General features: G+C 34.7%; 1 protein-coding gene across 8 annotated transcripts in view; it reads left to right on the plus strand.

Annotated features, from left to right (window-relative positions):
- The window catches only part of LOC125175647 (multidrug resistance-associated protein 1-like), an 88,426-nt gene that overhangs the window by 24,262 nt on the left and 36,870 nt on the right, over window positions 1-27,294 (plus strand). For 6 of the 8 annotated variants that reach the window (XM_047876401.1, XM_047876408.1, XM_047876404.1 and 3 more), the window contains 10 exons: window positions 5,028-5,282; window positions 7,539-7,604; window positions 10,526-10,663; window positions 12,194-12,340; window positions 14,620-14,704; window positions 14,798-14,864; window positions 15,473-15,599; window positions 19,365-19,541; window positions 22,669-22,836; window positions 24,848-25,010. In XM_047876401.1, the coding sequence (XP_047732357.1) occupies window positions 5,028-5,282; window positions 7,539-7,604; window positions 10,526-10,663; window positions 12,194-12,340; window positions 14,620-14,704; window positions 14,798-14,864; window positions 15,473-15,599; window positions 19,365-19,541; window positions 22,669-22,836; window positions 24,848-25,010 (1,393 nt within the window). The remainder of the gene's footprint in view (window positions 1-5,027; window positions 5,283-7,538; window positions 7,605-10,525; window positions 10,664-12,193; window positions 12,341-14,619; window positions 14,705-14,797; window positions 14,865-15,472; window positions 15,600-19,364; window positions 19,542-22,668; window positions 22,837-24,847; window positions 25,011-27,294) is intronic. The other 2 variants (XM_047876407.1, XM_047876402.1) reach the window with 2 other exon arrangements.

Genomic DNA, 27,294 nt, shown 5'->3' on the forward strand with positions numbered 1-27,294 from the left:
TTGAAAACTACATTGTAAAAATGTACTTTAGTTCTAGAGGAAGTTAGGACTCATTTGAGCCATAGGACAGATGGATAATCAGGAGAAAGTAATTAAAATAGGTTGGGTTGGAAATAAAGAATATTTTAGAACTATATTCATAGTTCTGGAAGTAAAGATATGAACCAGAGCCATGGCAGTGAGTCTAGAAATGAAAACATACATTAAGAGGGAGAATGTGAAATGGCAAACATATTTCACCATCAGATGATAAAATGAGATACTGGTGAATTGAGTTCAGTGATAGTCAAGATATCTCCAGCCAATAAGATGTTTTTAAAGGCTGGGGCCATACCTGGCTCATCTGGCTCTTGTTGGAGTATAATTCAATATATGAAATCAATGACGTTTCACAATGTGATGAGTCACCTACCTGTGCTGTGTGTGTGTAGACTAGATAAAGACAATATTCTACAATATTCTAGAAAAGAAATCTCAAACTTGGATGGAATTTAAAAATAACAGAGCTTTGTGAGTGTGATTATGATTACAATATGACTGTTAAATGAAAATTGGCTAATTTTCATTTTGATTGCAGAGTATTTATAAACTCTCAACTTTTCATATGGTTTTAGATTTTACATTTTTTTCCCTTTTACCTCAGTGTTGCTTTCTCTCTTTTATAAGGTTAAATACTTTTTACCAGATAATTCTTCAGTATGTTGCACCATCCAGTATACTTGTGGTGTCATATTGCAGTATTCTTCCAAATTGTTTTGTATAACAAAGAGGCAGTTTAGATTGTGTAATTTAGGAATAAATGGTAACTAAATTCCCCTTCATGCCTTGTGAATTTTGTCCCTCACAGAAATGTAAAAGTTTAGTTGGCAGAAAAAAATATTGAAAGAAAAATCAGTGCTCCTGATGTTAAAAATGCAATGCAGAACAACATCCATTTAGATAGTGCCCTTTAATCTTAATATTTTGAAAGCAGTTAATTTTTAAAGATAATTTTCTTTTGTATATTGAAGAAAATATGTGTAATGAATAAAATGGGGCAGACAAAATGACAGCAATTCATAATTCCAGATTGCAAAGGTAATCATTGATGTAATTTCCTCTAATTATTTTACATACATGCATATATATGTGTAATATACTTTTTTATAATCTATTATTTATTTCATAATAGGTCATGACCAAACATGTTGAGAAAATACTTTGTTATATGACACAAACAATTTAAATTCATAGCAGAAACTTTCATATATGTATACACTACACTTTTTCCTACTACTGTCATTTTTTGCCTGATTTACTTGTCACCTTGTTTACCATCTTCACTCATGATACATATGGTTCACTCAATGTATATTGGAGTTCTTTTTCCACACATTCTTATTTTTAAAATTTTTTTTTAACGTTTATTTATTTTTGAGACAGGGAGAGACAGAGCATGAATGGGGGAGGGTCAGAGAGAGAGGGAGACACAGAATCCGAAACAGGCTCCAGGCTCTGAGCTGTCAGCACAGAGCCCGAAGCGGGGCTCGAACTCACAGACCGCGAGATCATGACCTGAGCCGAAGGCAGACGCTTAACCGACGGAGCCACCCAGGCGCCCCTCCACACATTCTTTATAACCATAGCAGTATTGTCTTCTGACTACAGATTTTACAGCTGCTGCCAACCCCCACCTCTTACCCCACCATTTTCAGATAACCTGTTTTATTTTAATTTTACTGTGTTTGGGTGCTTGTATTTCTTTTTTTTTTTTAATTTTTTAAAAAATATTTATTTATTTTTGAGAGAGACAGGGAGAAACAGAGCATGGGGGAGGGGCAGAGAGCCTAGAGAGACACAGAATCCAAAGCAGATTCCAGGCTCTGAGCACTCAGCACAGAGCCCAATGTGGGGCTCAAACCCATGAGCTGTGAGATCATGACCTGAGCTGAAGTCGGATGCTCAACCACTGAGCCACCCAGGTGCCCCGTAAGTATATCTTTCTAAGGATAATTTTAACATTATAGAATTTGCAAATTTTACCAGGATAAGAGAAGGTACTGTTTTCTAACTAAATTGACTGGTACTTCCTGATTGCTTTTGGTTTGAAATATTTTCTTCAATCAGAGAGATTGTCTTCTGTTTTATCTTTAATTATTTCTTATTCTTTACTTGTAAAGTAATTGTTATGTATTTATGTGTCTACATATATATATATAATATACACACATGTGTATAATAGACACATACAAACATATATGTTGCACTCTGTTTTAAGCACTATTATGTACATAGAAATAGATACATGGTCAGTTATAGATATGGATGTAGCTGTCAATATAATGCTCACATATGTAATATAAGGAAACTTAAAGTCAGAACAATTGAGTAACTTACCCACTGTCAAAGAGTTATGAAATAGTGTTACTGGCTGGCCCTGGAACCCAGGCATTTCACCCTAGAAGTTGGTTAGTCATTAATCTATATTTATAAAGAAAAATAAATGTATATGTAAATACATATTAATATAAATACATATTTATATTAATTACATATTTATATTAATATGCATTTATATATTTATAATATATATTTAATATATTCATATAAATATAATACACTTAAAACATATTTATGTAATATATACATATATGTGTGTATATTTATATCCCATGAGTGTATATCTACCTGAAACTCCTCCATGCCTTAAATCTTTTTTTTTTAATATTTCATGTTTAAAATATGTTTTCTCTAATATCTGGGAAAAGTTTTTGAATATATCTACTGGTTTAGGAATTCCATTTTTGGGGGTGCCTGGGTGGCTTAAACAGTTGTCTGGCTTTGGCTCAGGTCATGCTCTCATAGTTCGTGAGTTCAAGCTCCACATCAGGCTCTCTGCTGTTAGCACAGAGCCTGCTTCAGATCCCCTGTCCCCCTCTCCTCTGCCCCCTCCCCTGCTGTCTCTCTCTGTCTCTCTCACTCTCAAAAATAAACATAAAACTGAAAAAAAAATCCTTTCTTGTAACATCCATTTGGACTTTTGGTGCCTCCACTGTAATTTTAAACAATTTGACACTTGTATTTTCAATTTAAATTATTCTTTTTTGTTTTTACTCATTTTAAACAGTTATCGTGTTCTTTTGCTATAAGATTAAAAAGGGATATTCATATATTTCTCATGTTTCTTGTGATATATTTTGTTCCAACAGGTCATTTATTTGATTCCTTGGATAATTTAGCTACTTTGAACTATTCAGTCTGCTAGTATTTTCATAAATACTAAATACTCTTTAACTTTTCCTTCTATAAGTGTGAGAGAAAATAGTTTATAACTTTTTATAATTATAAGTTGCTGGTGGATTCTATTAGAGATCAATGGTCCTCTCTTAAGAAATGTTATAGACTTAATGAAATGAGAGTTACAGTTCTAGGATTTCCATGGTTTCACTTGGCCAAATTAGGCGATCAGTAACATGTTAGGGGAAGGTTAAAGAGCTGCCTTTGGGGGAGACATGGCTAAAGCTTAATATCATAATGACTAATATGTTTTTCTTTTTTTCCCCCTCTTGTGGCAGTAGTAGTCATTCTGTTTTATCACTAGCACAACTGTCCCCCCATTACTAGTCAGTAATAGAACTGTTTCTAATTTACTGTGTAGAAATGTAAACAAGGATTGAATACTGCAGCAGTCATAAATGTTAGGGGGATTCTGGAACCTTATGATGCTCCCTTATGATATGGATATGGATATGATACAACCTTATGAGGCTGTGCAGACCACCACCACCCCTGCCCCCAAGAAGGTTGTACCTCCCTCTTACATGAAGCCCTCCTGCTTTAAACTCAGGAATTATAGAAGAGTTCCACTGAAAGTCGTACCTACTTATTTTTAATATGGGCCTTTTCTTTGGCTTTTTATTATTCATTTGTTGAAAAAAATAGACTTTGAGTGCTTCCTATATCCCATTTACTCTTGTTAGCCCCAGCTGTCTATCCTGTCCCTCTTTAAATCAGTGCAGTGGACATTCCTTAAAATTCTTGGCATATGAATGAACTTTTGCCTGGCTTCCAGTACAAATACCAATTCCCCACTACTTTTGCAGTTTATTTTTTCATTTCACTGGGAATTTTAAATGAGTGGAGCATTAAATAAATGAATTTCTAACATCAACCTTAGTAAGAGTTACCAATAATTAAACTTGGGAATATTGAATTCAGTATACAAATATTAAAATAATGTGCATAGAGACAAAGTGAGAATTGGGCCTTGGAAGAAAAAATGTATTTCCATCTGTTCCACGAAGCCTTTCCAATATTTTTATCTTTCTAAATTCCCATAGCCCTTCTTAGCTATTTTTATACTTACTATCATTCTGTGTGGGAGGTATATGTGTGTTGGGGGGGGTGGTGGTAAGTAGACTCCACAACCAGATTATAATCTTTTTGAGAATTAGGATAGTGTCATTTTTAAATTTTCTAGTTTCAAGCATAATACTATTCATCAGCATGCATTAGATATTTATTGATTCTTTTATGTACTTTGTACTGATAAAATTTAGATGGTTTAGCATTTTAGGGGTGCCAACGGATAGAGAAGATTCTCAATGCTAAAAATATAAAATAGATTTTTTTGTGTGTGAATTCTACACCCATTGTGGGGCTTGACCTCATGACCTCAAGATCAACAGTCACATGCTGTACATACTGAGCCAGCCAAGCACCCCTAGAACAGATTTTTTTTTTAATTTTGTAATCAGCAATTTGTAGAGGGTTCTTAGTGAAGGTATTTGCTTGGGAATACAAATGTTACTCTCTACCAATATGCAGTGAATTTTAAAACTATATGTTTTGATCAATAATTGTATCTTCCTCATGTAATAACATTAAAAGTTCTCAATATTTTATAATCCTAATGCATAAATAATCTTGTACGTTTTCCTAAATATATTAAAAATTGATATTAAAAGTTACCATTGTTTGATGATAATAATGCCCCAAGTTCTACAGAACTCTTAAATATTTTGCTGCTTCTTTTTTTTTTTCCCTAGGCCCTACTTTTATCTAATGTCTCACGAAAGAGGTTTTCAACTGGGGAAGTTATTAACTTGATGTCAGCAGATGCCCAGCAGCTCATGGACTTGACCGCAAACCTCAATCTTCTTTGGTCAGCCCCTTTACAAATCCTGATGGCCGTATCACTGCTTTGGCAAGAGCTGGGTCCAGCAGTGTTGGCAGGGACAGCAGTCCTGGTGTTGGTTATACCAATAAATGCTTTGGTTGCAACTAGAGTAAAAAAGCTAAAGGTAAGAAAAAGACTGCATCCTGTTACACGTGTTAAACAGAAGCCAAGTTTTCTGACTTGTGTTGACAATAACCATCTAGCAAATTCTGTATATGTGGAAATAACCCAACTTTGTCATTCATTCATTCAACCAATATCGATTGGACATCTGTTCTGTGCTGAAGTACTGCAGTGAGGAGAACTGATGAGTTCCAGCTTTCATTGGAGGAGAAGGCATTGAGAAATGAATAAAGCACAATGCCAGATGTTAATTTGTGTATGAAGAAATACGAATTAGGCTAGGATGATAGAGTAACAGAGTGCCATTTCACATACGGGGTAATGAAGTCCTCAGGAAGGATATGATATATCAGCAGGGTAAGGGAGGAATCCATGTACATATCTGAGAAAAAGATTTACTAAGCAAAAGTAACAGTGTGCACACAGTCTAGAGATAAGGGTGTGCTTGTTTTGTCTGAAGAGTGGCAGGGAGGCTGGTGGGTTACAGTAAGCAAGGAGTGACTACATCCAGAAAGTAGTTGGTAAGTGATTAACTGAAATAATTTTAATATTCTTACTTTACATTCATTCATCTTACTGTTAATACCTTATTTGACGTCTGCCATGTACCAGACAGTGTGGACTATGCTATACTGTAGAAATGGAGAAACAGGACATAGTTTACTGCACCAAAAAACCACAGTTTAAGGGGAAGGACGAATGGTTTCATGTGTTAAAGTAAACACACACATGCAGGTGTATTGCTTATGACACTTATTTTATTTTTTTAAATGGATAAAAGATTAACACTATCTATGTACTGACATGGAAATGTGTCAGTCACATATTAGGGGGAAAATAAAGAAACCTATGTATGCAGATATATGTGTATATTATGCATACATGTACATATACATAACCCAATTTTTTTTAATGTTTTTAACCTTTATTTATTTTTGAGAGAGAGAGCGAGAGAGCATGAGTTGGGGAGGGGAGAGAGAGAGGGAGATATGGAATGTGGAGCAGGCTCCAGGCTCTAAGCTGTCAGCACAGAGCCCGACACGGGGCTCAAACTCAGACCATGAGATCATGACCTGAGCTGAAGTCTGACACCCAACAGACTGAGCCACCCAGGTGCCCCAAATTTTTTAAAATGTGAATATACCTATGACATGGGTGTGATAGAGAATACTAAATGAAATGATACAGATTTAGATATAAATGAATTTTTATAGGCATAGAAATAATCTAGCGATGAAGCACCAGTCTTTTAAGAATGGTTACCTATAGAGTATAATTAAATGGAAGGAGGGAGATTTTTCACTAATTACTTGAATACATTTAAGGGATGAGGATTTACACCTTCTTTTATATTTTTCTGAATTTTCTAAATACAGATCAATCACCAAATAATTACTAAAATTACTACCAAATAATTACTAGAAAGATGACTAGTCTTTAGAGATGAAAACTAGAAAATACCATATAATTATGATATAATTATGAATTACTAACATAATAGTATTTAGAATAACAAGTTTGTATTATAATTAATATTTTTAAACTAGCTTTTAAAAATTCTAGATTTTAAATAATTTAAATTCAAGCTTTTATGAATTGAAATACATTTGGGGGAAATTTCAAAGAGAGTACAATATTATGTACAAATATACTAAACAGAAAATATGCCTTTAATCACACAAATAGTATTATGGATAGTAACTTGTAAGTGTGTAGTTTGTTAGATATACAAATACTGTACTTATTATTTGCCAAAAAAGAATCAATATTTGAAAATATCCATTTTAATCACTTTAATTTCCAAAGTATTAATACTCAAGATAGTATATATGTATAAGATAGTATAAGATAGTAAATATATATATGTGTGTATATATATATATATATATATATATATATATATAATTGATAAAATTTGGGAAATTTAATCCCATTTAAATAGAGTATGGATGGATATTATTTTTTTATTCAATTTTAAACAAATTACATGTAAATAAATAAATTTTCTACTATTTTGTAAAGTATGCAGTTTGCTCTTATTCTACTGCTGGCTACTTTTAAGCTTTAAAATATCTACTTATAACTAATTTTTACCTTTACCAATGAAAGAATATATGAATATTTTATGATGGTTTTCAACTAAATATTATATAAAATAGAGGGAAGAGAATGTATTTTTTTAAAAAGCTGTAGCAAAGTAAGTTAAATTATTAGCAACCTTTGTCAAATATGCTATCATTTTCTTCCCCTTAAATAGAAAAGCCAAACGAAGAACAAAGATAAACAGATAAAACTACTCAATGAAATCTTACATGGAATTAAGGTAATATAAAAGGAATGTGATTTTAATTTCACTATTTAGAATACAGTAATGTTAGTGAATAAATGAATTTTTTACCATTCTCAATATCAAAGTAATGAAATATATATATTGAAGGAAAGTAATGAAATATATATATTTATATGTATATATATGCAAAAAATACATATGAGTATATCATATAAACATAGGATACACATTATCTACCATTATATCATAGGATATAAACATTCACCATTACTACACTATAAACATTCATCAACACTATCATTATAAACATAGGATTTGCCTGTTATATGTACGCATTGATTCACATATATAGGTATACACACACACACATACACACCCACACACATGTAATTGTTGGCAGAGTATTTCAAGTCTCATGTATAGGAATTCTTATTGTTAAAATAGCATTTAAATGAAACCAAATAAAATGCAGGTATTTTCTTTTTGTTTCTCACCCAAGAATTAAACATAAATATCCCCAAAGAGACAACATATAACTTGTTTTAAGGGGTTGTGTGGAAGAGATGGAATGAGGCAGGCAAGAGTGGCAATGACATTATCATCAGGTTGAAGGCAGGTTTATATGGGGAAAATGATGAAATGTCATTCAGGTTCTTTTAGGTGGAATGGAAATGATCATACAAATGGTATTTTACAAAATGTATGTTATAAATTATTTATCCCTAAGAAAGCTACCCCCCATTCCACTAATATTTTCTCTATCATAAAAGAGTGCAACCTCATGAACTTTCTAGATAGATAGATAGATAGATAGAATTTCAAATTCTGTTTCACCTAGATTATACCATATCAGATTTTTCTTTTTTTTTTAATTTTAATGTTTATTTATTTTATGAGAGAAAGAGAGAGACAGAGAGAGAATGAGAGCAAGCCAGGGAGGAGCAGAGAGAGAGAGAAATCTCAAGCAGGCTCTGCACTATCAGCACACAGCCTGATGTGGGGCTCAAACTCACAAGCTGTGAGATCATGACCAGAGCCAAGACCAAGAGTCCAGTGCTTAACTACTCAGCCACCCAGGAACCCCTAGATTTTTTCTAAAGGACAAAATTTGTAAAGCCCACATGGAATTTCCTTCTGGAATTGACAATTGCATAGGAAATTTTCTGTCTTGTGCATTTATCATTACAAACATAGGATATGCCCATTATATGTACACATTGATTCACTTTAGGAATCATTAAAAATTCTGCTCTATTGTACTGTATACTTTCACAAAATTGAAAACTACTCAAGTGAAAGACATTGTTAAAGATACCTTGAAAAGAGACTGATATGATTCACTTACTTATCTGAATATGAGTAGCCTTAAGTAGCTCTGAAATTTAACTCAGATTAAATTACTGAATAGCTGATATTCTGTAATAAGGTCATACACCCCCAAAGGAATGTGATCCTAATGCATCCAGTACTTCTCAGTGGGTTAATTGATAACCCCTGCATTCATACAAAGTGTAGCAATGTATGTTTATAGGTTGTACTGGGTGGCTCAGTTGGTTAAGTGTCCGACTCTTGATTTCAGCTCAGGTCATGATCTCACAGTTTATGGGTTTGAGCCCTGCATCGGGCTGTGTGCTGACAACATAGAGCCTGCTTAGGATTCGCTCTCTCTCTCCCTCTGTCTAGCCCCTCCCTCACACTGTTTCTGTCTCTAAATGAATAAATAAATAAATAAAGATTGATCTTCATAAAAGGAAATTTGTATTATCAGTAAGACTGGGACAGTGTAGATAAAATAAAAGAACATTTCCTAGATATCTGAGCAAAGTCAAAAATTTGAAATTAGTTCCAGCAGTGAATATACTAGACAACTGGTAGAGGACCAAGTATAGGGAAGTTTAAAGTATAGGATAGTTTGAAGGTGTGGGCAGTCAGCATCCCTGAGGTTTGGGGGAAGAAAACAGATGCGATAGCCTCTCTCTGATAATGATAATAGCTCTCATTTAGTGAGCAATTTTTACGTGCCACATGCTGCAATGATCACTTTGGATCTGTTTCCTCATACAATTCTTAGGAACCCCAAGAAAATAACTTCTCATCTTCATTTTCCAAATAAGGAAACAAAGTCTCTGAGAAGTTAAGTGTCATGTCTGAGTTCACAGAGCCAGTGAGAGATTTTTAGGGTTCTCCAGAGAAACAGAGCAATAGGATGTATGTGACTGTATATATTCCAGTTTACAATCTCAAAACACTAGTCACCTTTCAGAAAATGGCTTGAAGTCCCATGCCATCAGTCTTCCAGAAATTGAGAGGCCATAGAAAGGAGCATAGCTATTGGGAAATGGGAGTGGACAGAAGTGAGAGCTGAACCAGCAGGAAGAGTACTAATATTAAGCTAGACAGAAACACTGTGGGGCTCATGCCCAGAGCTGAGATGTTGCTGAAGTCTGGCTCAGAAATAAGCTAGCTATTGGTGGATGAGAAGGACAGAAACCTGGAGAGGTGGTGATTTTCTACTCCCAGCCATCTACCCCCCAAAAACCCATAATAAAAGGAAATACTTTTTTTATGTTTATTTTTGAGGGAGAGAAGATAGAGAGAGAGCACGAGCAAGGGAGGGGCAAAAGGGGAGGGAGACAGAGAATCTGAAACAGACTCTGTGCTGTCAGCACAAAGCCTGACGTGGAGCTTGAACCCATGAACTGTGAGATCATGATCTGAGCCCAAGTCAGATGCTCAACCGACTGACCTACCCAGGAGCCCCAGGAAAAATTTGACCCAGGTGAAAATAGGAGTATTATTTGCTTTATGAGTTTAATGTCTTTTTTAAAAAACCTTTACAGTTGTGTGTATGTTGGGGGCCAGGGGAGTATACTGTGTATATTTGTATGGGTGCAGGTTTTTATTTCTTATATGATATTGATTTATCAAATAGTCATTGTCTGCATCTTTTACAGATCCTCAAACTTTATGCATGGGAACCCTCCTATAAAAAGAAGATTGTTGAAATTCGAGAACAGGAGTTAGAAGTTCAAAAATCAGCTGGGTATCTTGCTGTATTTTCTATGCTGACATTAACTTGCATTCCATTCTTGGTGAGTGTGTATAATATTTCCTGTTTTGATTTTCAAATTTGATCTGCAGATCACCTCCAAATTACCTGGACTTAAGGTGTCCAAAGTGGAGTCTTCTGTATCTGAAATAACATTTTCATGAAATGCAGTCGTTGATTTATGTAGATTAGAGAATGGAAGTTTTAAAGAAGAGGAAAGTATATGCATTCTCATTGGTCTGTATTTTTTACCTATAATACAATTTTGTTTCTTTACAAATTGCTCACAGATCGACCACTTGCCTTTCTATCCTTAAACAGTATAACCTGCATTTAAGAGTTTCATTTCAGGTATAAAATTCCTTGATTGGTGTGATTAAGCAAGACCCAAAGGCATACTATATGGAGTTGGGAAGGGAATGAAGAATTATTGAGTGCTTCTCCAGCATGCCAGACAAGTTAATAGAGGTTGCCTTGTTTCATTCTTGCAATGATAAGGCATTGCTTTTCTCATTTCACAATAGGAAATGAAAGTCCATTCTACTTTGGTAATATCCTCAAAGTTATAGGATTAATATTCGGAGGCAAATTGATAGGAACTGAGGGTGTTCTCTTTCTGTCATACCATGTAAGCATTGGGAATTCCATGCTATTTAAACTAGAATATAAAGTGCCTTGAGGTATAAAGCGATGACTGAAAGCCAAAGGAAGACCAGACCACATAGAGCTGAAGCATCAATGTTAATCAAAGTTACCACTCCCGGTGTTGATGGGGGCCAGGGGAATTTCCATATGTCTCCCTGGTTGGCAATTTTAAATATTATTATTTTTTATTTAGATAAATATATGAGTATTATGAAAATAAAAGTGATATTTACATTTGGAATTCTTTGGTAAAAATGTCCAAGAAGTATTTGCTTAAGATAAGTCCTATGTACATGATAGCATATTCTCATGCATATATGAACTTTTCTGCCCTTTCTAAATGACACTTACAAAAGTAAATATAAATGTTATGAGCCATGATTTATTCATACTTTCTTCAGTTAATTTTGTGACTCACAGAAAGTATAATCATTACATTTGAGTCTGGGTGTATACATATACCATTGAAAAATAAATTTACATAATACTCCATCTTAAAAAAAAAGATGTACACATTTTATTTATTTTTTAAATTTTTTTAAGTAAATTTCTTCTGAGAGAGAGAGAGAGATTGGACAGGGGAGAGACAGAGAGAGAGAGGGAGAGAGAGAGAGAAAGAGAATTCCCAACAGGCTCTGCACAGACTGCATTAGTACACATTTTAAATGGGAATAATTCCAGTAGGAACATGATATCTGAAAGAAGGGAATTGGGCCACATGGTCTCAAGGATGCCGTTTTCTAAGATACACAATTGTATTATCTAAATATTATTTTATATTCTTCAGCAATCATACTGAATAGTACTGGATTTTGGTAAACAACAATAAAAAAGGTTTTAACATTTTTTCCCCTATTTTGGGGGACTTTAACTCATACTGTTGTTAGCACTGAATAATTGAAGGAAAGAACATGTCTGTATTTTTTAGGTGTCCCTGGCGACGTTTGGCATCTATTTCTTATTGGATGAAGGAAACTTTTTAACAGCCACTAAAGTGTTCACATCTATGTCTTTGTTTAATATTTTGAAGCTTCCTTTGTTTGATTTACCAATGGTGATCTCAGCTGTGGTCCAGGTACATCCAAAATATGCTTAAACCTTAGAAGAGTCATTCATCTACTGAAGTCTGTGGTTTTGCACATTTTACTTCTGTGTCTTTTTTTTTTTTTTTTTTGGTATTTATTTCACTTTTTGTTGTTGTTTTACACTGCCTTCAAAATTAATCTCCCCGAATTAATGAGTAATAGGGAACATGAACGAATCGGAGGAATCATGTTTTCTTTGCCTATGCTTTTCTCCTATCAAAATGACTTTTAAGTGTTTCCATATAGGATATTGTTTTCATTGCTAAGCGTTAGTTTATTTTATTTAGCTTTTTAAAAGGTAGTGTTAGACATAATGCCATCAAAAGTCTCATTTTATGTTTTCAGTTGAAAAAATATTTAGCTGGATGCTTTGTATGGAACTTGATATGAATGTTTCTCCAGGGTTCAGCAACATTTCATCTGTACTGAAGGAATAAGACAGGGAAACAAGTGCACTGATAATGTCAGTCTGCCAACAAACCGTGTATGAGGTATCTGCTTCAGCAGATCTTTATTGTAATCTCCAGTCACTGGGGGCTCTTTTAATATTATTATAATGAGTAGAAAGCTGCTAAAACCACAGGGAATGTGGAGAATGATCCCTTTGCGCTGAGATTTTGTGTTAAATTTTTTGAATGTCAGGTTTCGATTTTCTGGGTGGCCTCCATTGAATCCTCTTCCTCAAGTCTGAGTTCATAAGCAAAGTGAAGCTTTGCTAATTGGAACCAGCTCTTTAATCTATGAACTTTGCCTTTAAATTTTTATATGATTTGATGGGTGCCTGGGTGGCTCCATCTGTTAAGCATCTGACTTTGACTCAGGTCATGATCTCTCGGTTCATGAGTTTGAGCCCTGGTTTAGGTGAGCTCAAGTCCCGCTTCTGGTGAGCCCCACCTCTCTCTCTCTCTCTCTTTCTCCACTCCCTCTCTGCCTCTCATGAGTTTCTCTCTGTCTGTCCCTCACTCACTTCTGCCTTCTCTCTCTCTCAAAAAAAAATTTTTTTGTATTATTTAAGTAAATAGTAACTTATAGTTACTAATAGTAACTGTAATGGCAATAATTATATTAAATTATATTAATTATATTAAAATTATAATAGTAATAGTATATTATTTGAATAAATATATAGTGAATACCAAGTAATCCATTTTTGTTTTATCATACCTTTTCTGGTTGTTATTTTACTAATAATGACCAACAGAGGGCATAGAAGTACTATTGATGTGATGCTTCTAACAACTTGTTTTCTTGGCATTCTGAAAAATGCCATTCTTAGAATAAGTATTGTTTTGGTTTTGAAATTAGAATCTAGCTAAAGGTCTAGTATCTCAAAGTGTTCTCCAACTCCTAGTGGTACACTACTGCCTTCACTAAATAAATATGGATAACAGTTGTCAAAAGAAAGGAAAGGAAAGGAGAGGGAGGGAGGAGAGCGGGGGAGAGGGAGGAGAGGGGGCAGAGGGGGCAGAGGGGGGAGAGGGGGGAGAGGGGGAAGAGGGAGAGGGAAAGGGAGGACAGGGAGGAGAGGGAAAGGGAGGAGAGGGAGAGAGAGAGGGAGAGGAGAGGGAGAGGAGAGGGAGAGAGGGAGGGAGAGGAGAGGGAGAGGGAGAGGGAGAGGAGAGGGGAAAGGGGAAAGGGAGGGGGAAGGGGAAAGGAAAGAGGAAAGGAAAGAAAGGAAAGGAGGCATACCTATATGCCGCACTTGGGAAACAAAACCGTGGCCCAGTACATCTTATCCACTAACAATAGATATCTTCTAGCATAGTGTGAATAAAAACATACTAGAGATTTCATGTAAGACAGTTTCAGGAAAACAAAATTGATTTTATTTATCCTAATTGTAGGTAAGCATTTTATAGCTTTTTTACTAAAACTAAATGTTATTATTGCCAAAACTATCATTTTATACTCAGAAGCAGAACTCATTGAACAATTCTGAAGTTGCTTTTGAAAACTAATCTTTCTATAATTATTAATGAATTAGTCATTATGGCTTTACTAGAGTGTTAAGGAATAGTTTTGGCATATATGCCTTCCTGCATATATGATGTTTGTTTTGGTCTTTGATCCTTGAAGCTGTTCTTTCTTTTTAGGAATGAAATTATTTATAAACATTAAAATAATTCAAACTATGCTAACTGAAAATTTATATCAATATCTTCCATTTGCATCAAATATTTTTAATCGTACTGTAAAGTCCCAAAAAAATTTTTTTAATTGAAGCGCTCCTTGACCCCCAAATAAATTCCATCTGTGTTTATTCTGATAGACAAGAATATCATTGGGTCGGTTGGAAGACTTTCTCAACACTGAGGAGCTTCTTCTTCAAAATATTGAAACAAACTACATAGGAGGTCAGCATTTTCTCTGCCTTCAATATTTATTTGACTTCTGGGTTGAAGATAATTGGCTCTAAAATGCACCATTGTATTTATTTTTCTTCACAGATCATGCCATTGGTTTTACAAATGCTTCCTTCTCCTGGGATAAAACAGGGATTCCAGTACTTAAAAAGTAAGTCATAATTTGGGAAAAACTAAAAACAAAAAATATTTTAGCATTGAATTCTATAATGTTCCGTATTTTTATTTCTTGGAGTTAAAAAAAAATTTAATGTTTATTCATTTTTGAAAGGCAGAGAGACAGAGCATAAGCAGGGGTGGGGCAGAGAGAGTGGGGGACACAGAATCTGAAGCAGACTCCAGGCTCTGAGCTGTCAGCACAGAGCCCGACGCGGGGCTCGAACTCACGAACTGTGAGATCATGACCTGAGCTGGAGTCGGCTGGTCAACCAGCTGAGCCACCCAGGTGCCCCATATTTCTTGGAGTTTTTAAAGCAGAAGATGAATATATTGAAATTTACAAGGCTATTTTTTTAAATCTCTCACAATACCTTTCATTTTTATAGTTTTTTTTTCCCCTCTCTTGCTTTCTATTCATTTCCTCTGTTTCCTCTGTAGCATTTGTTGTTCACAGTTTGAAAGGTTGGGTATTCATAGAATAGTGTAGTCTCATATGAATAGAAGCAATTTCAAGGATGATGCTCTAATTTATCTAGGAATATACATTGAAAACTGTAACAAGAACTTCCTATATCACTCTCTCCTTTTCTTGTCATGCAGCTTGAACATAAAGATTCCAGAAGGAGCTTTAGTGGCTGTCATAGGGCAAGTTGGATCTGGAAAATCATCTGTGCTTTCTGCCATGCTTGGGGAAATGGAGAAACTTACAGGAGTTGTTCAAAGAAAGGTAGAGCCAACAATACATTCATTCTCTATCTCCTAGTGTAATAGGCCATAGCCAACACATGGTTAGTGTCCTAAGAATTTATCAAATCAAATTGAAGATGCAAGTATGTAATGGGCATTTCTAGTTTGTAACAAACATTTCAATTTCCACAAAAATTGATTAGCTATGGATGGCTTAGTAACAGTATTCTGTCCTCCAAATACTTTAGCAAATAATTTATGAATGCTTATGGTAATTGTTTGATGATATTAACTGAATTGCAACCAATTATAGAGAAACTAATGTGATTTATATTTTAATTTGATTTGCTTTCTAATTATCATCCATTGCAAAGTTCCCTAAGTAATTACAGCCACATTTCTAAGAAGTCTTGTAGTTGCTCATGGGTAGGATTTTTGACCTAGAAAAAAATCAGAAAAATAATAATATTAATAGCTTACTTTAAATTTCAGCCTTGGACTAGGGAGAGGACTACTCCAAGCCTTTTGTTCTATTCTTAAAGGTCAATAGGAATAAGAATTCAACAGGTTCTTAATCAGCTGTTTCTTTTTTGAAACATTAGACTATCGAATGAGTTTTTCCTTAGGTTTAACTAGCTCTTGGATAAAATACTAACCTAATACTAACCTACTCCTCACTTCTGATAAGATGGAGAAGTTCTATGGATGTGAGACCAGTTTCTTCACAGTTTTCTCTCTAGGACGAATCAATTCCAACTCTTTTATTTTTCTTCATAATATGTATTTCCTCATATCCTTTTATCTTTCCTGATTCCAGCCCTCCAATGAATAGTTCTACATTTATTCTTCTCTCTCAGCATTACTGTTACTTATTTTAGGATCAACTATGATGTCTGGGACTTTTTCTGATACAATTATACTGAAATGAATAGCCCTACTTTTTAACCTTAAGTATATTGTGTTTGTAGCCCTGTGCTCTTCATAACAATTGCAGTCAGCCTTTTGCCTGTAGTTGAAGATGATTGTACTATATCCTAGGCCAATAAGTGTCCTTTAAAAATATTATGATTATCATATTGACTTTATTTTCATTTAGTCTCTTCAGCTATTTTTACCAAGCAATTATTGCACACATACTGTGTTCTTGATACTTAGTACAAGCAAAATAAACACGAATATGACATACCCCTCTTTTTACAGAGTTCATAGTCCGGTGACAGAGATACTAAAATTAATTATGATGAGTATTTAAATCAGACATAAACAAATGGATCAAAGTATAAAAACCAACAGATTCTGCCTTGAAGAGTTAGAAAAATTATAGAGAGGAGGTAGCCTTTTATTTGATCTTGAAAAATAATTAGGAATTAAGATAACAACAATATCTAATAGGGTTTCATCTAATGCTTTAATGTGCAAAGACTTAGCCTGGTTCTTGGCAGAGTCAGATAGCTCCCTGTGAATTTTAATGGTTATTGTTATCTTTACTATGATTGTTGAGACTCTCATGGTAAGATTTAAAGATTATTTCTGATACCTTTCAGGGTTTGAAATTAAGAAAATGTTCATGGTTATGCAAGAAACCATAACAATGCTGTTCCTAATTATAAAGCTGAGTGAAAACCCTTTGTTTAAATTAAGCTAAGCTTGTGGAAGAGAGCAGATATTGTCTGTCAGTATAGTTGGCCACTTTGTCCTTCAGAAAGTTCTTTGGTCTGGAGCAGTGGCAGGACATGAGGTGTCATATATGAATTATTTCCCAAAACTTTTTTAATACTAAATTTATAACTATCATTCTTATTATCTCTGATTTAGTAATAATAATCATAACAATAGACGTGACACTTTGTGTTTACAAGGTGCTTTTGTGTTTTATCTTTCTGTTCCTCAAGGTTTCACATGAGAATTTTTTGAGGAATATCATGTTACAATGTTCAACCTCCGGTCTCCTGGTTCTCAGTATCAAAGGTTCACACCAGGCACTATTTATTCAGAGTATTCAGTGTTCGGTGTTGTTTGATGGAACATTACAGATTTGGAAGACCATTTTTGAATTAGCAAATCTTCTATTGTGGTTTTATTATTAAGAATAAAATGAAACAAAAACCCATTTTAATTTGTGTATAAAATTAAAATAATAGTATAAAAATTAAAGGAAAAACTTACACCTCTGTGAAAATGGATCAACTCTTCTGTAGTTCCAGTTATACCAGCACATTGAGTCTCAATGTAGTATTTAGTTTCTGTTTTATATTTTGTGCCATTTTTTGCTGTTGTTCAGCCTTTTTCTCCTGTGTTTTTCATCCTCTTTCCCCTTATCTTGCCGAATACATAGCAAGTGTTCAAAATCTTTATCACTTGAGAATTGATTTAATATTATTCTAATTAAAGGTTATTCAAGAGCAATCACCTTTGTGTTCAAGATCAAGTTGGATCAGAATTACATTGTTTTGGATCAAAAGCCACTCCATGTCTTACATGTTCAAAAAAGAAGAATTAAAGTTAATCTTGGATCTTTAAAGTACCTGATAGAAATCAAAATGTTAATAGTTATATACATACGCATAAGTTCATAGGTCAAAAAGTACGTTCAGTGTTTTGCATTATTGTACAGCACACAGCAGTCAAAATAAATTCTTTAAAATCAATGTTTGGATAGAGTCCATGGGGTAGATTGAAAGGTAAGTCTCTAGTTCAAATACTGTGTGTCCTTTCTAAGAAAAGAAGGGTTATTTAAAAGGATATTTTATGCAGCAGACTGTCATATATTCAGGAATCATTTTGAGACATAAAATCATCAAAAAACAAACTTAGGAACAGTGAGTATGTGGAAGACACAGATGTGCCACCCAGATCCCCCTTCTAGGAAGGGCTTGCCTCCCAGCTGTGGGAATACATATAGCAAGCCAGCTCATTCAGGTTTGGCCTGGCTAAGGCCCCACTCCTGAAGGTCAGGCCAATTTAGCCTAACACAGAACAACTCTGATGGATAATACTCCTCTATGTCTCTCTGGGGGGTTGGTCAAAACCTTGTGGGATCTGTATTATGGTGTGACTTTTCCATCTACCCAATCCTCCTACCCTGTTTTCTTCCACAAGCATTGATCCCAAGTGAGCAACCTGTACTTCAGGCTTAGTGTTATGGGCCAAACCTCCCATCCCCAAATATATATTTGGAAGTCCTAATCCCCAGAATGTGACTGTATTTGGAGATAGGGTCTTTAAAGAGGCAATTAAATTAAAATAAGGTCAGTAGGGTGGGCCCTATTCCAATATGACTGATGTTCTTACAAGAAGAAATTAAGACACACATACACGGAGAGAAGGCCATGTGAAAACTCAAGAAGGGAATCATCTACAAGCTAGAGATTTAGGCCTCAGGAGAAATATTGCTGACAACTTGTCAGACTTTTAGCCTCCAGAATTGTGAGAAAAGAAATTTCTGTTGTTTAAGCAACTTAGTCTGTGGTACCTTATAATGGCTGCTGGAGCTAATACACTCAGCCTCTACTTCCAGAAAACTCCACCAAAGACAGATAACTTTGATAGAAACTACAGAGAAAGTAAATTAAAAAAGCACAAAAGTAACTCATTTGAAAGGGCCTATAATAAACATATATAAAATTAAAATGCAAATAGGATATATTTATATTTAAGAAATAACCTAGTTCTGTAAAAATTCAGTTTAAAGTTAAAAGAAAACAAAGCCATGGACTAAATATGTTTATGTTCCTTTAATGTGGTACATGCAATGTTTTTTCTTTTCCCTTGTTAGGAGTGTTTCTTTTATTTCTTTCCTTTTTAGGGTTCCGTGGCTTATGTTGCCCAGCAGGCCTGGATTCAGAATTGCATTTTACAAGAAAACATTCTCTTTGGCTCCACCATGCAGAAGCAATTTTATGAGCAAGTATTGGAAGCCTGTGCTCTCCTTCCTGATTTGGAGCAGTTACCAAATGGAGATCAAACTGAGATTGGAGAAAGAGTAAGGAAAATATAATTCATCACATGCAGGAATAGAATTCCATTCAGCCATGTTAATAACATATTTATAGTCTTTTTTCTGAAGTCTTAAAGAGCTCTATACAACTATAATTTTTAAAAATCATTACAGAATTTCTATGAAAGAGATGGCGATATTAAGGACAAATAATTATCTATAATTGACTATTTGGAAAACAGATTTAAAATCAGCAGGGAATGCTGTCGTTAGTGTCCACATGGGGGAACGAAAGCCTACCAACTGGATCATCAACACTTTGTTTTTAGCTGCTCCCATAATGCTGTTCACTGTCTAATGAGTGAATGATGTTTTGTGTTTTTCCTGTATCTCTTGTGCGCAAAGTCAAGCCTAGGACAGTAGCAACAGAACACCAGTCTCCAGCGGTGGCACCGAGGCCAGGTTCTAAAAAGACTCAGACGATGCTGTCGTTAACGTGCCTTCTCCATGTTTGCTCATTCTTGCTTAAGAGGATCTTGCTTCCCATATTCTTTGTTCTATTTTATTTTCATTGCATTAATGAATAGTCATTACTCTGCCCAGTGTTTTGGAGTTTAAACAAAACAAAACAAGAGAGCATGAGCCAAAGTATGAACCCTAAGAGATTATCTCTGACCCGTGACTAAACTCTCCATTAATTAAACATGAATGCAAAAGCAGCCTCTGCCTGTGATTCATGTGTGCTGTGAAGATGGGTAAATGATCTTTACCAAGTGCTTTGAATTTCTGAAAAGAGAGTCAGCATAGTGTTGTTAGGCGTTTGTACCCCTGGCCCCAAGTTGTTTAATAGTGCTGTTATATAAATTGATAAATAAAATAATTAGAGAGCAAAAAGATAGAAAGTAGAAATATTTAAGATCTAGAATGAGGCAAAATTTACCTTTTAGCGAGACTTATGTTGGCTTTGTTCATAGCCTGTTACTTTGCAGATGTATTTTCTCAAGTTATTAAATTGATTTCATTTTTTTTCCACCACATCTGTGTTGTCGTTTTTTTTTGTTTTTTGTTTTTTGTTTTTGGTGTCTTTGCTATCCCTTGGCAAAATGACACCATAGCTAAAATGATGCAGAAATGTGACTTCTTCAAACTTGTTAATACATACTGAATATTATGCTAATAAAGCCAAACTCTAACAATATGAAATGTTGACGGTATGTAAGTAAAAAGAATTTAAAGAGGAAGAAAATGCAAAATGTGAAGTATATATTAAATATAGGCATAAATGTCATCACCATATATAACTTACACTTTTTGTAATTAGATGTCTCCCAATCTGATGATATGCTTTAAAATAAACATGTAATTGACTATTTCAAAAGGAAATCTGTTTACAGCTGTTTATGAGACAACTAAGATAATGGATATAGAATTGTATTCATTTTTATTCATCTTTTCCTTTGGCATTCTTCAATTGACCACAAATATTTTTAAATCTATTATATGCCTTTTTTCTGCTATGGGGTACATAATGGTGAGCAAGGGAACTGTCCCCCTACCTTCAAGAGATTTGCAATCCAGTGTATCTCTGCCAATGATATTATCAGTTGTCCTTATTAATATTTATTAATCACCTAGTGTCAGACACAATCTGTGTGCTGGGAGTGTAAGGATAAACTAGATCATAGGCTTGTGAGGGAGACTGATGTGGGTATTGCCATTTCTGGCAATGGGATGAGTAAACTGAGCATCACAAGACAAGAATGGAAGGAACGAATCACTTTACTTGGAACAGTGGGTGGAAGATTGCTTTGGAAAAAGACTTCTTAGAGTGACTAGATTTTGAATTAAAAGGGAGGATATGGGCTCTAAGTAGAATGAACAGCTTGGGCCAGTCTGGCTGGCAGGCCACCTTCAGGTGAGGACAGTATCAGGAGAATGGTTGAAAGATGAGTCAACACCAGAATGTAATTATTGTAGATTTATACTAAGGAATTTGTTGTTGCTCCTGGATGATGGCAAATGAGATGTGGGCATCCCAGGTTTTTAAACAAAGTGATGACATAATCACAGGATATGCAATGACAAGGCAGAGGATGAATTAGAAGAGTGACTGGGGATAATAGCTAATGTTGATTGTGTCTGTACTTGGTGTTGGATTTGTTGTAAACTTGTAAGTTTTTTAAATTTTTTACAAATATCTTTTGTTTTTTTTGTAATTTATTTATTGTAAATATCTTATTAAATGCTTATGACAAACCCATGAGTTGGGGGCTGTTGTAATCACACACACACACACACACACACACACACACACACTCACACACACATATTATATTATTTTATATATATTTTTGCATGCCTTTCCCCCCTGCTAAACTGTGACCTCCTCATGACAGAGGCTCAGTTTCATTATCTTTGAATCCCAAGTGTTATCTAGCACCCAGAATATGATTATACAAAGGAGGTATTTCTTGAGTAGGCACAAGATGAGAAAGGCAAAAAAGCAATGGCATTTTACAATTAGAGGTAACTGGCTAAGTTCTGTGCTGCAAGGAAAGCTTTTAAGCCAGATCTGTAAACACTAAATATAAAATAAATCAAGTAAATTGGGCCTGGCCCCATAATTCTCTATACAGGGCTGTACATGTCGACTTTAATTCTCACATGGAATGATGGATATTCCTTATTTCTTGCTTCTTAGAGTTGTACTTTTGCCAACAAGACTTGTAGTAATCTTTCTACAGAATAAAATAGGACATGATGATTACTGCTTTAGTAATTTAGCTATTATTCTCAATTTTCTATGTGTCAATTTAAAAATGATCACTGGTGTCAGTATATGGTTAGCAGCCAAAAATCTTATTTAATATATCAGAGGCATGACTTTTCAGAGTTAGGGGATTGGAAATTCTTTTCTCCTTAATTGTTAGTATCTACTTTTGAGAGTAAGCAATTAAGAGAAAGCAGATATATCTGTTAATTTGCACAAGTTAGTAGCACTTGGAAATAGCAGATGGGGGCTAGGCCTTTTGTATTTTGGAATAAAGAAAGGTTTGAGGGTTAATCTTGAATTGTCATCTGTCCATGCTGCAGAAGAGAAATTGGATGTCACTCTGTGTGCTTTGAGATTTACCCATTTTTGGTCATGGTTTTTCTCCTGCTCCATTTTCAGGGTGTGAATATAAGTGGGGGCCAGAAGCATCGAGTGAGTCTGGCCAGAGCTGTGTATAGCAGGGCTGACATCTACCTCCTGGATGATCCCTTTTCTGCAGTTGATGTCCATATTGGAAAGCAACTTTTTGAAAAAGTGATTGGGTCCTCGGGTATTTTGAAAAACAAGGTAGCCATAGTGTCATTTATGCTTTGAGAGGATAAAAGGAAGATAATCTGCATCGCAGTGTGCCTAAAATTCCAGTATTTTGTTCATTTGTTGAAGCAAAGTAATGAAATTTTACGTGAAAGGGGGGTATTACATTAATCTTTTTACAGACAAATTTTCATGAATATTTTTTAAAGTTTTATTTACAAGTTTACTGTGACAACAATTTATGTGATTGTTACTTTATAGACTGATACCACACTCTAAAGGGAATTTGTATGTCAAAATGAGTTGTTTTTAGTTTATTTGATTTTTTTGAAAAACGGTATTTTCATACATAGCAATTTCATAGAAAGTATTATTTTACTGACTATTAATTTGTTACTTAAAATTATGGTATTATTAATACAGCAATAACAATTCAGTTCTCTTGTGAAAGGGCCAAGAAGAAGGGTATTAATATTTACTGAGTGCATTCCATGTCTGACACTAAATTAGTTCATTTAGTTCTTAAACCAAGTCTCTGAATAGGTATTAACATTATTCCTGTTTTACCTCTGAAGGAACTTGTAGTTCAAAATAGTTTGATATAGGTTGCTTAGCTTAAGAAGAGCAGAGATTTTAATAACATTTAGAATTGTTGAATTATTATGTTATGCACCAGAAACTAACATAATATTGTGTGTCAACTGTACTTTATTCTTTTTTAATTTTTTAAAAAGTGTAAATGTTTATTTGAGAGAGAGAGAGAGAGAGAGAGAGAGAGAGAGATGGAGTGCGAGCTAGGGAAGGGACAGAGAAAGGTGGGGGACAGAGGATCCGAAGGGGGGTTCTGTACTGACACCAGAGAGGCTGATGTGGGGCTCACATACACAAACCTTGAGATCATGACCTGAGCCAAAGGCGATGCTTAACAAACTGAGCCACCCAGGTGCCCTCAACTGTACTTTAATTAAAAAAAAAAAAAAAGAACAGATTTTAAAAAGTCTGTCTGACCACAAAGCCATACTCATTCCTTCATAATATGCATTTATGGATTTGTTAATATAAGCACTCTGGAAACATTAAATAAATGTGTAAAATGGTAAAGTATATATCTAAGTAAATAATAGATAAATACCTTACTTATCAAAATGAACCCAAGATAAAAACTTATGGTTCAATCCTATGTGTGTGTGTACAGTAATGTGGAAAGATTTAAAAATGAATAATATGAATTATGACTGTAATCAAACACTTTATTGTAATCCTATAGGGCCTTTAAAAAACTAAGCCATGGATGACAGATATGAAATTTTTAAATTTGTTATGAAATTGATTCATTTTTAATGAATGAAGAATCCCCGAACCAATGGGTTAAAAACGTTTGCAGTCCAGGGCGCCTGGGTGGCTCAGTTGGTTAAGCGTCCGACTTTGGCTCAGGTCATGATCTTAGGGTTCGTGGGTTTGAGCCCCGTGTTGGGCTTTGTGCTGACAGCTCAGAACCTGGAACCTGCTTCGGATTCTGTGTCTCCCTCTCTCCCTGGCCCTCTCCCCCTCGTTTTCTGTCTGTCTCTCTCTTTCTCAAAAATAAATAAACATTTTGCAATCCTTTTTTTGGTCTAGCAGCATATAATCATTCATTGTGAAATATATAAATGCTGCCTTAAACTGATACCAACCAACAATTACACTCTTAAATAGTAAAAAAAAAAAAAAAAAGAAAGAAAAGTAAGAAAGACTACAGCTTTCCTTAAAATAGATTATTTTTGGGGCACCTGGGTGGCTCAGTCGGTCAAGCGTCCGACTTCGGCTCAGGTCATGATCTCACGGTCCGTGAGTTCAAGCCCTGCGTCGGGCTCTGTGCTGACAGCGCAGAGCCTGGAGCCTGCTTCAGATTCTGTGTCTCCCTCTCTCTCTGACCCTCCCCCGTTCATGCTCTGTCTCTGTCTCAAAAATAAATAAACATTATTTATTTAATAAATAAAAATAAAATAGATTATTTTTGCCATTTTTTACTATAATGCAAGAAATAAAACACTCTGTTTTTCAGACTCGTGTTTTAGTGACACACAACCTCACACTGCTACCACAGATGGATTTGATTGTTGTAATGGAGAGTGGCAGAGTTGCACAAATGGGAACATACCAGGAGCTGCTGTCTAAAACCAGAAACCTCACACATTTGCTTCAGGCCTTCAGTGAACAAGAAAAAGGTGAGACACAATGAAAAATAAGCCTAAGATGTAGCGTGCCTACCCATTCTGAAAGTCCATTAATTGTGTGATTTCTTACAATGCATTTTTCTTTATTCATCCTGCTTAAGTCAGGAATTGGGCACCTTCCTTTCTCTAGAAAGGAAACAAATACATTGGAACACATCAGCTAAAAATTAACCTCATTTATGATTTTTAAGCAAAATGTCATGCCCCAAGATCTGTTTGTTCATCTATGAAATGAGAGATTAGATGATTTACAAGCTCTACTGCAGGTCTAGAATATAATGGGTCTAAACATTCTACTTTCTTTTAAATTAAGAACAGGGAGCATAAATCTATGTCAAGTAAATAATAAATATTTTAAATGTTGCATGTTGAGGGAGAGAAAAAAAAGGGAAATGATATTTGTCTAACTTTTATTATGAATTAACAATTGAGTTTACTAGTTTTTCTTATTATACTCCTAGCATTTTAACTTAAGATTCATAAATGTTTATGTAAATGAAGTGGTTTGATCCTTACCTAATTAAGGCACAGGGATGTTTGAAATCAAGCATCCGAGGGGTCCATTATTTCCCATCTCTGAAAGTTTAATGCACATCATCTTTTTCTAGCTAGATGGTTTCTTATGTAGACCACTATGATCATTGTCCTGTAACTTCCCAGAATACTACTGAAAAATTACTATAAAATCAGTTAACTATTTCATAATTTTGGGGTAACAGAAGAAATATTGAGCTATGCTTTGTATTTTCTATATGAACTGGGTAGCCACTAATTCACTTTACATTGTGCCTAATTATAAACGTCATAATAATGTGTAACCAGTTTATAACAAGATCAGTGCAATTTATTATTTGAATGTTGTGAAATTAAAAAACAAAGCAATTTTGCCGATGTGTTTCCTTTTTGGACTGCAGCAAATACCAATTAGTTATGCACCACTGTTTTTCTATACCTCGTCTTTATTCTTTCTCAAATTCAAATATTCTATTTGCAGGTGCATTCTGAAATATCTGATGCATCATCAGATGGCTGTGGTCATTCTTAATAAAAGAAGTACCTCCTATTCTCTTAATGGCTAGCGATTTTGGAAATGATCTCTTACTTACTTGGTCAGGCTCAGTAATAATTTATATTTAGTATAAGTATAGGAAAGAGATGTCTGTGAATGTCTCCAGGACTAGAATGAGAATGTGGTCTGTCATTTTTTTTTTTCTTTTCCCAGCACTTAGGTAGTCTCATGCAAGGGAGATTACAGGTACTCAGTAGCTGTTAAGCAGGTGAATCTGCCGGAAGTATGTCTCCTCAGGAATTAATGGGATGATTTAGAATGCTATGAACCAGTGTATTTTTCATGTGGCCATTTATTTTAAAGGCCACATGAAATATAAGTCATATTATTTTGGAAAATAGAGCTCTAAAAGCAGACAATAACTTCAATGTTCCATATTTAATTCACCATAAAATATGAACAGTGTGTCTTTTGAAAGTTGTGGAATTTGCTCTTGTTTAAAACTCCATTTTTGGAAACAAAAATCATGCCCTTTCTGTATTTCTATATACCTTCTTATGTATATGAATCCTCTATGGTAACAAGTGAAAACAGTATTATTCTTGAAGCAGGGCTGACATTAATAGATGTCACTGCCTTACCACCAGAAATATGCCAGAGTTAGAAAAATGTGAATTGAACTTTTTTTTCTTAATGACTGCAGTGTTGTCTTCTCTGTTAAAATTCAGGAAGGTGATGAATAGAGTTATTTTTTGCATTAGAAATATAATACATTTTTAAATGAATATTTCTAGGACTTTAATTTTTTGGATGCTGAATAAAAATGTAAAATGAAGGCTTTTTAAAAGCAGTCATCAAATTACTTTACCCATGATGATACTAGATGTTAGATATTTGTAAAAGGTCAGCTATGTATAGTGCAATTCCCTTAGGGGCCACACAGAGCAAGGCAAAAGTAGTTTTTGATGACATAAAACACCCCACTAAACAATAGCTTCAAACCAGGTTACATTCAGTGTCAAGTTCTTGCAGTGCTGCCCTTAGACATGGGCCAATGTGACCCAGTACTATGCTCCATGCTTTAGAGAGTCCCTGTTTCAGACTTTCCTAGCTGGTTCTCTGACCAAGAGCCCAAGGGATTATTGTGCCCATGAAGGGTCCCCTTCTGATATTCTACCTTTTTTATTGTTTGTATTTTTAAACAATTTTTTTAAATTTTATTTATTTATTTTTGAGAGACAGAGAGAGTGTGCAGGGGAGGGGAAG

The sequence above is a fragment of the Prionailurus viverrinus genome, chromosome C2 (assembly GCF_022837055.1).
Source record: "Prionailurus viverrinus isolate Anna chromosome C2, UM_Priviv_1.0, whole genome shotgun sequence".
In the NCBI taxonomy this organism is placed as follows: domain Eukaryota; kingdom Metazoa; phylum Chordata; class Mammalia; order Carnivora; family Felidae; genus Prionailurus; species Prionailurus viverrinus.